This window comes from Suncus etruscus, chromosome 11 (assembly GCF_024139225.1).
Source record: "Suncus etruscus isolate mSunEtr1 chromosome 11, mSunEtr1.pri.cur, whole genome shotgun sequence".
Taxonomy (NCBI): Eukaryota; Metazoa; Chordata; class Mammalia; order Eulipotyphla; family Soricidae; genus Suncus; species Suncus etruscus.
The window spans coordinates 40,780,406-40,793,535 of record NC_064858.1 but is presented as its reverse complement, the minus strand read 5'-3'; the positions used below and the strand labels follow the sequence as shown (position 1 = coordinate 40,793,535).

The 13,130-nt window shown below is 43.3% G+C and overlaps 1 protein-coding gene across 1 annotated transcript in view; it reads left to right on the top strand.

The window, feature by feature from the left end:
- Window positions 1-13,130, top strand: part of RFX4 (regulatory factor X4) — a 178,487-nt gene that overhangs the window by 132,715 nt on the left and 32,642 nt on the right. Inside the window, exons 12-13 of the mRNA XM_049783113.1 lie at window positions 709-803; window positions 1,119-1,236. Coding sequence (XP_049639070.1) covers window positions 709-803; window positions 1,119-1,236 — 213 coding nt within the window. The remainder of the gene's footprint in view (window positions 1-708; window positions 804-1,118; window positions 1,237-13,130) is intronic.

Below are 13,130 nucleotides of genomic sequence, written 5' to 3'. Positions count from 1 at the left end.
GCCTACTCCCTACCTCTTCTCTCAGTCTTCCATCTTAACAGGTACATTTTTAAGTTTGTTAGTCATGATTTCAGTGCTGTTGATTTTGTGGTCTGGATAGTTAGTTCTGTCTTTCCTTAACACCACCAATGTACCTAAATTCCTTTACTCCTTGTCCCGTGTCTGTCTTTGCCTCTATTTCTTTCCTTCTTAAAAATAGTTTTTAGTGATACAGTGGAAATAGAATAAAGATAAAAGTGCTATGAAAGTATAGGGAAAGGATGATCACTTCTGTTGGCAAAGGACACGAGGAGAGTTAAAAAGGATTAACAGGAGGGTTGTTTCAGTTGGATAATGGCTAAACAAAGGGTTCAGCAGAAAGAACTGTTTGAGAAAAGCCTGAAGGCTATAGAAAAGCAGATCTAATAGGGAGATGGAACTGATAGGGGGTAACCCAGCTTTATGGTGGTTTGAGTGGTGGCCTGGGTGGAGTTAGAGTGGGGCAACTGCACATAGGAGCTCCTGGTTGTGGTCCCTATCAACCAACCCTCAAGAAACCCAACAAAGTTTTTATACTCACTGGAAAGGTGAGTTGGAGCCTATTTTCTTATGGCATTCAGTGCTCAGTATAGTTCTTGGAGTTTGATTGCTGCTTTTCACCTCTGTAGTTCTGTAACGGTGTCTGTCCTCAGAGGCAGCAGTGATGGGGTGTTCACTTTTGCTTGACAGTGTACCAGGAGTTTGACCACCTCCTAGAGGAGCAGTCTCCCATTGAGTCCTACATCGAGTGGCTGGACACTATGGTGGATCGGTGTGTTGTGAAGGTGAGTCTGCCATAGTAGTCTGTCCCTGGGCTTTGTGGAACTTTGGAACATGGGCCCCTATCATGAATCACCTGGAAGTGGGGAAGAGGGGGAGAGCTGAGGGCAGGAATGGGTGGGTCCCCTTCCTATTCAGCCAGGTTAGTGTCATTTGTCTCTGTTATGCTAATGGTCTGGAGGACAAGTTATATGCTTGAATCTCCCTATGCTTAAACAACAACAAATGCAGACCCATTACTTAATCCTCCAGCCTCCTGGTGACTTTACAGAGAGAGAGAGTTGTAAGTAAAAGGCCAAATCTTGTTCCTCTACCTATAGGTGGCTGCCAAGCGACAAGGGTCCCTGAAGAAAGTAGCCCAGCAGTTCCTCCTAATGTGGTCCTGCTTTGGTACTCGGGTCATCCGGGACATGACCTTGCACAGTGCTCCCAGCTTTGGTAAGCACTCCTCCCCCTGCTCTGCCAACCATCTCACACTCATTCCACCTCTGGGCTCCATGTCCTGAGTCCACCTTGCCAAATAGCCCCCATAATCCATCTTCCTTGCTGGTTCTGAGACCCAAAGACATTGCCCTGGAATGAATGTGTGTGTTTTGTGGGCACAGCACATTATTTGAACTTGAAAGCAGAAAGATGACCCTTGTGCATCAATTGACTCACAGACAAGTATTGGAGCCTAGACAAGAAATAGTGGTTGAGTGGCCAGTGTGATAACATCAGATTTAAGCAATAGTACAGCAGGGAGGGTGCTTACTTTGCATGTGGCCAACCTGAGCTTGATTCCTGGCATCCTCTTTGGTCCCCAGAGCATTGTCAGGAAGAGTTTCTGAGTGCAGAGCTAGGAGTAACCCTGAAAATCACCAGGTGGACATGCCTCTCTCAGCCTCCCCAAAAGAAAAAGAAATAGCTATGGTTTGGTACTTTTTGAGATCCCTGCTCTTAGTTGGCTGCTCCTAGGAGCTGTCCACTCTGTGCCCCTGAGTTGGAACACTGGCCAAGGACTGCCCATTCTGCAAAGGGTTGAATTCTAATTTTTCTCAGTATGTGCCCTCGGAGGGGGCCTTTGCAATTTGTTTTGTTCAAATGATCCCTGAGTGTTTACCATTTTTAGGAGATGGGACTACCCCAAGCCTTATGCAAATGTTTTCAGCATCACTGGGAAATCTCTGCCCAGAGATGCTTGTAATGTCTCTGTGAGCAGTAGCCTCATTGCCAACTGGGGGTCACTGCTCACTACATTGGGGGGCACAGTTCCAAATTCCCTCAGAAAGAATGGGGTGAGCATTAAGTCCAGATTGTATTTAGCCAATAGAGGTGGACTCTGAGGCGTTGTCCAACTAAGCATCTGAAACCTCAGAACTCGGGAGCCTCCGTCATTTTCTGGGTAATTGCTTCAGCTCTCTATTTTGCCTTGCACGTTGAGAATGTGGTTTCCTTTCTCATTATCTCCAATTAAGCCCAGCAGCTCTGGGTTTCTGCTCTGGGTTTAATTTGACACGTTTCCATCTCGCTTTATTTATGGTCTTGTCACCATTTTCCAGTTGCGCTATACAGCCAAGTGAAAGTGTGGCAAAACAAAGGAGGCACTATTTTTTCCAAACAGCTCTGTCCCTGAAAAACCATGTTTATCCAAGGAGAGAAGCGTTTTGTGGTGGGTTCCTTTCATCTCAGCCTTTGGCAAGTCCTCTGAACTTCCCCTCGCTTTGCCTACAGATGGATGTGCCCCCTGAGCCAGCGAGAGGCATGCTGTGGGCACTATTACCTGGGCAGTGCCCATCAGGCCTGTTTTCACCAGCCCATGAGAAGAGAAGGCTGTTTTCTTGAAGTGAGAGCAGAATGGCTCTCACTTAGGCAGACAGTGGAAACTAATTGAGACAGTTTACAGTATGCTTCAAAATCAGAATCAACACCATCACACACACGCACGCGCACATACACACACACACACACACACACACACACACACACACCACAGGAAGCACCCTGTACCTACTTTTATCCCTCACTCTTCTTGGTTTACTACTTCTTAAACTGTGGTTATGTGTACGGCCAAGTCTGCATCATTAAACAGGGAGAGTGATTTACTTTCCAGTAGTCTTTGAAATTTTCTTGTTTTTGCTCAGTTAACAGTAAGCTCAATCAAGGGACTTTAGGCAGAATAATAGGTTGAATCTATTTCTAAAGAAATCCTTTGCCTGAACTTTTTGTTGTTGTTGAAGTCTCACACATGATCTTCGGGCGGACGATGCCTGACAGGCAGATGATGTCTGCCAGGCACAGAGAGGAGGAGGACAGAGCATGATAGGAGTGCAATTTCACTTCCACAGTTTTCAACCCTGAGCTGGGGAGACATAATAATGCCTGTCTCTGCACCCCAGATCCATTGAGCAAATTCTCTCAAAGTGTCTGCTCATCCTCCGCTTTGGGTTCTGAGCTTGGGGTGACAGGCAAGTTGAAAGAATGTGTGACAGACAAAAGCCCAGTTCCCCCTTTTTGCCTGGACATGTCAAAGACACAGTTGGTGGTTTGTGTTTGGGTCATGTGTTTTCAGGGTGGAAACAGCTCATTAGGAGAAAGCCGCCACTGTTCCCAGCCCCACCCCCGGAGGCAGTCGCTGCTCTATATCTTCTCACTCTTGCAGGAGTCTGGCTGTACTCCTGTGAATGGTGACTGGCTTTGGTGTCAGTGGAGCAAGCTGCCATGACAATGATCGAGTGGGCCATCACAAGGGTTCAAGGGGGGGGGGACTTGGTTACCTCTCCCCCAAACAGCCTCTTTCAAAAGTGGTTGACTCTTTTCTTAATTTCTTCTCACTCTTTTTCTCCCTAATTCCTTTTCACTGCAGAGCCTCAGCTGAGAACTAAAGTAGCCCACTTTCTTTCTCTGTTGCTGAGGTGTGTGTGTGTGTGTGTGTGTGTGTGTGTGTGTGTGTGTGTGCAGTAAAATTCAGCAGCAAAGGTAAGCTAACAGGCAATGAACTTTTGAGTACTCATAGAACTGAGCAAATTGAAGTCTCTCTTTTTATTTCATTTATTTTTCCTACCTGAGTGCTCTGATTTCCCTTCCAAGGGTACCTGGTCCCTTTCACTCCTGCCCTCAAGGCTTTCACCCAGTCCCTCTTATTTTTCTTTTGGAAACATCTGTCAGGCAGCACCCATTTCTAGAAATACTTGGAAAGCAGCCCTGGAGCCCTGGTGTGGAGAGTTCTAAAGACAGCTTTGTGAACAACGCCACACGGTTCTTCTTTTTACCTGAGTATTTCTGGTCTTGTGTTGATACCCACCTGCTCCATGGGGCTTGCATGACCACATGGGAGCTATGTCTCAGAAAGCAGTGCCAAGACCTCAGAGCTGAGATGGAACCTTCTAGAAGGCTGTTCTATGCTCACATGTCCTAATTTGGCTCCCCTTGTCTATGAACCCATATAGAGAGAAGTATCTAGGTATTTGAAACATTTCCCAGATCCCGAAGATAAGAGTTTTTCCTCTTGCATTCAGAAGAATAGAGGGTCAGAGAGATAGTACAATGGTTAGGGCACTTGTCTTGCACATGACTGATGTTCCCTTAAATATTCTAGGAGTGATAGCTGTGTTGAGAGCCAGGGAACCAAAACAAGAAAAGAGAGAGGGTGGACAGAAAGAAAGAGAGAGAGAGAAATAGAGAGAGAAATAGAGAGAGCAGAGAGCCAGAAAAGAAAGGAGTCTTCTAATGAACTCACAGTGAACTGAGCTAAGATCCCCTGATATCTCTTCCCCCCTCCCCCAACAAGGTCTTCTTTCTTAGATGGAATTCTACTTTTAGAGGGTTAGTCAGGTCCCATGAGATACATGCTCATTTAGTTCTTACATCCCAAGATATCCCCAGTTAATGCTCGAAGGAAGGGGTCTGAGGCTGAGTAGGAAGTGAGGACAGGAGTAGATGCCAAGAGGAGGAACATTTGGGACACATGCAACTGTAGTGAGTTCTCCTGGCAACCCAGCCTGTGTGCAGAGTTGAAGGGATTTGGAAAATTGTCTTGCCCTGTATCAATGTGGAAAGTGGCAGAGCTCTAACCATGAATCAGATGTGCCCAATCCCAATACCCATGCTTTTGGGCATTTTTTTATTGGGCATTTTTTTTTATTTGTTTTGAGGTCATATCCAGCATATCAGGGATTACTCCTGGCTCTGTGTTCAGGGATAATATGTGGTGCCAGAGATCAAAGCCCAGTAGGCAGCTTCTAAGACAAGTACCCTTCATGCTGTACTATTACTCCAGCCACTGATGCCTTTCTATGCTCCAATTCTGACAAATAAACTTGGGCTCTTGCTGAAGCAATAGTACAGCATGTAGGGTGTTTGCCTTGTATGTGGCTGACCTGGGTTCAATCCTGAGTACTCCATATGGTCCTTTGAGCCCTCCAGGAGTGAACCCGAAGTGCAGATCCAGGAGTAAGCCTTGAGCACAGCCATGTGTAACCCCAAAACCAAAAGAAAAAATAAAAATAATCTGGTATCAGAAGCATGGCTGGAAACGTTAATATATATTTGTTTGATCCTTATAAATAGGTTTTTTGAAAAGCCTACTGTTGGATCAAAAATTTTCTATGTTGGGTTGGAGTAATATCATAGTAGGTAGTGCATTTGCTTTGCATATGGCCAACCTTGTTCTATCCCTGAAATTCTATGGTCCACCAAACCTGATAGGAGTGGTTTCTGAGTGCAGAGCCAGGAGTAACCCCTGAGCATCATTGACTGTGACCTAAAAACAAATTTTTTTACACTATGGGAGAAAAGATTAATAGACTGTTAGAGTCATGAGAGGCAGAAGTCTATAGAATAGGGCCAGAGTCATAGTAGAGTGCTTTGCCTTGCACACAGCCAACCCAGGTTTAATATTCCAACATTCCTTATGGTCCCCTGAACCCTGCCAGAATGATTCCTTAGCTCAGAGTCATGAGTAATCTTTGAATACTGCCAGGTGTAGCATAAAAACAAAAAATAAGTCTAGAGAATTATATCCTTTATGTATTGAAAACAAAGAACTGTTAACCAATATTTGACAGGGCAAGATACATTTGTCTAATCAAAGACTGGGAAAATTTAGATCCACAAAGTTTCATTACAAAACAAAGATGGTGGGGCCAGAGAAGATAGTATGGAGATATGGCATTTGCCTTGCATGTAGAAGAATGGTGGTTCAAATCCCAGCATTTCATATGGTCCCCCGAGCCTGCCAGGAGCTATTTCTGTGCCTTGAGCCAGGAGTAACTCCTGAATGCTGCTGGGTATGACCCAAAATCAAAAAAACAAAACAAGACAAAAACCAAAGACAGGCCTGAGAGATAGTACAGGGGTGAGACACTTACCATCCATGCAGCTGATTCTGGTTTGAGTCCAACACTAAATATGGTCCCCTGAACCCCATCATGAGTGACCCCTGAGCATAGCCAGGAGTAGTGCCCACAGGGAGGATAAGTCTTTGCAAAGTAGGATCTGCTTCCAAATGCATTGCCCAGGTCCCTCATGCATGTGTCCTAACTGTTGGGCTGGCTTGAATAGAACACTGCTGCCATCAATGTGGCCTCCCTGTCACTTAGTTTTCTTGAAGCTCAGTGGAATCTGAGCCCATTGCTCATGACTCAGGGGCCAAAGGAAGACATTGATGTCTTTTGTGATGTTTGGGTTTCAAAGTTCCATGGTGTTTCATGAAGTTCCATGTCCTTCAGACTGTTGGTTATGAAATCACAAACCTCCCCAGATTGAATGGGGTGGTCAGGGTGCAAGGAGAACTCAGTTCTACAAGGAAAGAATGCCCCAAAGAATTTGATGCCTACCTGGTTTCAAAGCAATGCCAATGAAGCAATTACAAACTAATGTCCGTGTGTTTTAAAAGATATAACAAGCACTAGAAAGTAGAAAGTAACAATAAGTTAAGGTGTTTTGCCTTGCAAGCAGTCAACCCTAGTTTGATTCCTGGCACTGGGAATACCCCCAATGCACCAAAAAAGGTCATGGATAACTTAAAAATCCCTTCTGACACTATTTCTAATAGGTAATTACTAGGTGAATTAGTCAAGAGGGAAGGAAAGTACAATGCAAGAATCAAAATAGAGAATCATCTATAGATATCATGATAACTGGTAAAAGGAAAGAGTCTGTGAACTAATAGACCAAATAGCTCAAAGCTTAAAAAGGTCACTGGATTCTGGAGAGTAAGTACAGGGAGTAAGGTCCTGGCCTTGAACAGGGCTGATTCAACTTTGATTCCTGGTGGTACATGTAAATCCCCTAAGCTCTGCCAGGAGTAAGCCCTGAGCACTGCTGGGTATAACCCAAAACCAAAAACCAACAAATTTTTAAGTCACTGGGATTCTTTGCATTATGAACATAGCAAGATAGTATAGTTACATATATCTGCATGTGTGTACACATATACATTCACTGCTAACCCTCATGTAATGCCTGTGAGAGAGTCTTGGAAACTGATTTTAAGTGAAATTACATAATTTCATTTAACGATCCCCAGGGATTATGTTTTCCTCATCAATGGTCAGTCATAATGTTGAATAAAAACAATGTAATCTGAGGACCTGTGTGTATGCCATTTCAGAGTGAGAATAGAACCTTAAAAAATAGTATATATAAAATAATTCTGACAGAACTAGCTTGCCAAAGCAAAAAGAAAGGAGGGGGGAAGTTCCCTTGCCATGGGATGTTTGTGTATTATCCAAAGGGGGAAAAATAGAGTCTGGAGCGATAGCATAATGGGTAAGGTGTCTTTGCCTTGCCCACAGCTGACTCTGGTTCGATTCCCAGGATCCCATATGGTCCCCTGAGCCTGCCAGGAGTGATTTCTGAGTATAGAGCCAGGAGTAACTCCTTAGTGCCACTGGGTGTGGCCCCCAAAGAAAAAGAAATATGAAGGGAGGTGTTTGAAAAATCTCAGGAGAATATTTTTGAAATACTGTTGTAATTTACCATTTGTGTTCGGAAAGACTGAGTACCTGAAATATCTTCTCTTTAAATTTATCACTAAATTCAATGGAATTTGAATTATTTTCTTTCCTCTTTGAATTGTGACCATCTGAAATTTAAATTCAATTGGAAAAGCAAATGCCAACAGCAGTAGAAAACCTAATGGTAAAGAGATAAAGACAAAGGTGTCGAGGCAGGCTGCATTGATTGGCAGTTTTGCTCCGAAATCAGATCGGGCAGAGTGCCCTGCACTAACCAAGTGAATCAGGAAACAGAGCAGAATTGCCTAGAACACCCTGCCAGCCAGCTTGTCTTTCCCTCATCAGATTGCATCAGTGATTTATGTGGCAAGGATGACAATACGCATCAATGGGACTAGCCCTTTAAAAAAATAATAAAAACCTCATCCCTACAGCATCTAAAATGAAGCTATGACTTAAAACAGATTTGGGAGAAGAAAATCAGGAATAATATGCCTGCAAGGAAAGGATTGTTTTAAAAAGGCACACAAAAAAGAGGACAGATAATTAAGAAAAAAACATGACTAAAATCTATTACATTTGGGTTTTAAACCTCTTAATAAACACAACAGAAGGTAGGAATTTTTTTTTAAAGTTCACTGACGGGGGTGCTGGAGCTAGAACTTGAGGGTTGAGTCCCACTTTGCAGGTGGAAGATCTGGCTTTAATCCAGGGCACTGCAGACAAAAGTCGGGTCAAGATAGCTCAAAGGACTGGCGCATATGTCTGGCAGGTGGAGTCTCCCAAATTTAATCCCCAGCACTAAATGGTCTCCCAGGCAATGCCAGGTGTGACCCCTGTGGCTCCCTGCATGACTAGATCGAAGCACTGCACCATCTGGCCTGCATAGTCAGGTCCCAAGTATCCTTGGGAGTGACCCTCTAACCCCCACTAAGCACGGGCCTCCAAAAATAAAAGCAAAATCACAGAAAGTGGGAAGATGTTTCAAAATGCATGTAACCAAGGATAATTTCCTAGAATATACGATAAACCCCATTGTATTTTTTTTAAAAAATCTATATCCTAATTAAAAAAAGACAAAGAGGGCCGGAGAGATAGGATGGAGGTAATGCGTTTGCCTTGCATGCAGAAGGTCAGTGGTTTGAATCCCAGCATCCCATATGGTCTCCGAGTTTACCAGGAATGATTTCTGAGCATAGAGCCAGGAGTAACCCCTGAACATTACCAGGTGTGACCGAAAAAAAAAACAAAAAAGGGGGGGCTTTATTTGGGGGCCGGAGAGATAGCATGGAGGTAAGGTGTTTGCCCTGCATGTGGAAGGACAGTGGTCCGAATCCCTGCATTCCATATGGTCCCCCGAGCCTGCCAGGAGCAATTTTTGAGCATAGAGCCAGGAGTAAACCCCTGGCACTGCCGGATGTGACCCAAAAACCAAAAAAAAAAAAAAAAAAGACAAAGAATGTAATGAATAGAAAATTTACTAAAGGAGCAGGAGCAATAGTACAACAGGTAGGTCATTTGCCTTTAAGTGGCCAACCCAGATTCGAATCTTGCCATCTTATATGGTGGTCTTGAACAACCAGAAGTAATTCCTGAGTGTAGAACCAGGAGTAACCCCTGAGCATCACCAGATTTGCCCAAAAGTCAAAAAAGAGAAAGAATTCAGAGAAGGGGAAAACCAAATGATGATTACATGAAAGATATGCATCTTTTTAATAAGTAGAAAAACGCTGATTATAAAAACACTTCCGATACCCTTTTTAGACTCTTGGCACTAGCAACTATATAATATATACTACCAGTTAGAAATGTCAAAATTGGGTCCAGAGAGATAGCATAGCGGCGTTTGCCTTGCAAGCAGCCGATCCAGGACCTAAGGTGGTTGGTTCGAATCCCGGTGTCCCATATGATCCCCCGTGCCTGCCAGGAGCTATTTCTGAGCAGACAGCCAGGAGTAACCCCTGAGCACCGCCGGGTAGCCCAAAAACCAAAAAAAAAAAAAAAAAAAAAAAGTCAAAATTTTGGATTTAACAGATTTAACAGGCTTGTAAACACTTGAGATGTAGACTGTCTTGAACCCAGAAGATACTTTTTGTCCTAGACACAAGCAGTCCATTAAAAGAATTCATTGGTCACATTATCTAATGGTGTAGAATGGAAACAACTGTATTAATAATTTGTGGCTGGGACAGATAGATAACATAGAGGTAAGGTATTTGCCTTTCGTGCAGAAGGATGGTGGTTCGAATCCCGGCATCCCATATGGTCCCCTGAACATGCCAGGAGCAATTTCTGAGCGTAGAGCCAGGAGAAACCCCTGAGTGCTGCCAGGTGTGACTCAAAAACCAAAATCCAAAAAAAATAATAATTTGTGGCTGACTCAAACAATAATCCTTCTACAGGAATCTTTTGTGTCTACATAGAAAGATGAGCAAAGGCAAGCTGTGGAGTGTTCTGTAAATAAAGTGTCATTTAGATCAAGTGTGAACTATACCATATTCTGTTTGTGGATATGGCAGTTAATGTAGGAAGAATATGAAATGCATGTGAGCACTAAATAACAAGTTTTAGCAAAGAAATGTAATTAAGTGGAAAATATTTCAAATATATTAAAAGATAAAATTAGGTATCAGTACATGTATTCATTTTAAAATTTTCCAGACTTTCCTATAAAATTCAAATAGCTCATAACCCAACTAAATGTTTATTTATAAAATGTTATTAACTGTGATACCATAAAACAACAGCAGCAATATCCTTTGGTCTCTAGTACTCCTGTTTCTTAACCGACTTTCTTGGGCTCTGTGACTTAGGCAAGTTTTGAGGCCTCTCTAAGCATTCATTTTCTGATGTATTAATTGAGGATTATGATCATACTGTCTTCCAGAGTGGTGATGGAAAGTTAAAAGAACTTACCATGCATATGGTAAGTGATCTGTGCTTGCTCCTTTGATTCATTTATCTAAAATATTAAGCCTCTCCATGTGCTTGTCCTGTTCTGTCTGGACACTAGATATAGAACTGTGTGTGTGTGTGTGTGTGTTTGTGGTCTTATGTCAGGAGGCAGGTGATAAGGAGAAAAAGTGTAGAGGATGGTGCTAAGCACTAAGCAGTGAGGAATGAAAGTGTCGAGATGAGACAGCCCTAATGGTCTTTTTCCTGTATCTGAGTCTGTTTCTGCTCTGTTCCACTCCCCACATTTTCTTCACAGCCTCCTAGTCAGTGCTTCCTCTCTAGTGTTCTTTTCCTCTATTCTCTCTGCCTCCGTAGCCCTGGCACTCTGGCACATAACTGAGCATTGCCCAATAATCTTAATGATTGATTTCTGCTTACTAAGGACACTCACTTTTGTGGCCTTTTGCTCTGACCTTTCAAAAGTTTCCCTTGTGTTCTGGTCACAGTCTAATGGTAGGCAGGTAGGAGCAACTCTACAAACTCTTGCTCAAAAGATGATGGAAAAAGTATCTGGCCTTGGGACAGGAAAGATAGTACAGTGGGTAGGGCATTTTGCCTTTCATAGAGCTGACCCAGGTGCAATCCCAGCCTACCAGAAGCCCTGATTACAAAGCAAGGAATAAACCGTGAACACTGCTAAGTGTGTCCCCAAAACTAAAAAAGTTAAAAAAAAATTATACAGTCAATTTGAGTAAACTGATCAGAGCCATTAGCAAAGGGATTTCAAGTCGCAAGCAATATTTCCGAAGCATTGAGGGCTGCTTAGTCCTGTCCCAGGGGTTGGTTATTTTTTTTTTTTGGTTATTTCTAACACTGGTCTTAAGTGTTAGTGGTCATTTCGTGCCATGGGTCATAGTGTCTATGTCCAAGCAGGAGAGCTGCGCAGATTGCTTCCAGCATGCCTGCCCATGCTAACACTACCCACCTAAACCTCTTCGGATTTTTTTTAGAATTTTTTCATTCGAATTTATGTTTTTGTGTATTTGTTTTTCTATATCTGTTGACTCCTTCGAGTGAATATTTTTCATTCTTTGGAACCTTTTATAAGACTTGATGCCCTTTACTGTTTTAACTACTTTGACTTATAGACTAGAGTGTCATCTATAAATTGTAGTGCACAAGCAGCGAAGGGGACTGAGAGGTCATAACAGCAGTTGCCTTTTTTTTTTTTTTTTTTTTTTTTTTGGTTTTGGTTTTTGGGTCACACCTGTCAGCACTCAGGGATTACTCCTGGCTCTATGCTCAGAAATCGCTCCTGGCAAGCTCGGCGGGGGGGGGGGGGGGGGGGGGGCCACATGGGATGTCAGGATTCGACCACGCCATCCCTTCTGCATGCAAGAACAGTTGCCATTTATTCATGCTTCTGTAACGTAGGTTTCACCATGTCACCTTACTGAGAATCCTGTTGTCCAGTGATTGACAGGTAGTCTGAGAATAAATCAGTCCTGCGTTCAAGTCCCAGTTCTGTCACTTACTGACATTGACAATGCACTCACTCTAATTTATCTGGGTCTCCATATTCTCTTTTGCATATGAAAAGAAATGTATTGAAGAACTAGGTGTGATGATAAATTTACCATGGTGAATGTAGTAGGAGTGACCTATATACCATATAAGTGGTGCTCAGTGGTCAGGCAAGGCCTCAGGCTTGAGAAGTATTCGCTCTCCCACTGAACTACCGCTCTGCCCAGGAATGGCCTATCTAAATTCACACTGCTGAATGGCAGAGCTGGGTCTCAAAGCCTGGGAGGTTTGAACCAGTGCCTGTGCACTTACCCAAATGTGCTAACTCCATAATGGTCCACCCAAGGCACATGGGGGAAGTGGATATATAAAGTTCAGATTTGGGGCTTGCCTTCACAGTGACTCAGCAAAATCTGAACCTTGCTGCATTCCAAGTGGGATTGAAAAACAGATACACAGTACCCAGGGGGATGGAAGGGAATGTGAATAAAGTGCAATATGGGGAACCTGGGTCTGAACTTCTGGAGGCTCAAACAGCCTCTGTGGAAAAGAGCAGTTCTATCGGGGAAAGATGGATATAACCTTCCTCAGAGTTGAGGAGCAGTTTATCTCTGCAGTCTTCCTGGGCAGAGAACCAATCTATTTTGGTTTTTTGTTTTGTTTGGGGAAGGGGGTGAACTGGAAGTGCTCAGAGCTTACTCCTGGCTCTGTGTTCAAGAAACCATATGAGGTGCTGGCAATTAAAATAGGGTTGACCACATCCAAGGCAAAAGCCTTATCTTGGTATTACTTCTGGTTTAAGAATATTTGAAATGAAGTGTGTGTGTGTGTGTGTGTGTGTGTGTGTGTGTGTGTGTGTGTGTCTAGTGTAGAATCCAGGTGCAGTTAGGAAGAAGAAATTTAACCAACAACCAAGGAAGAGTCCTCCAAAACTCACCCAACAGGCCCCCTTACCTTATTGGAAACTTGTAAAGG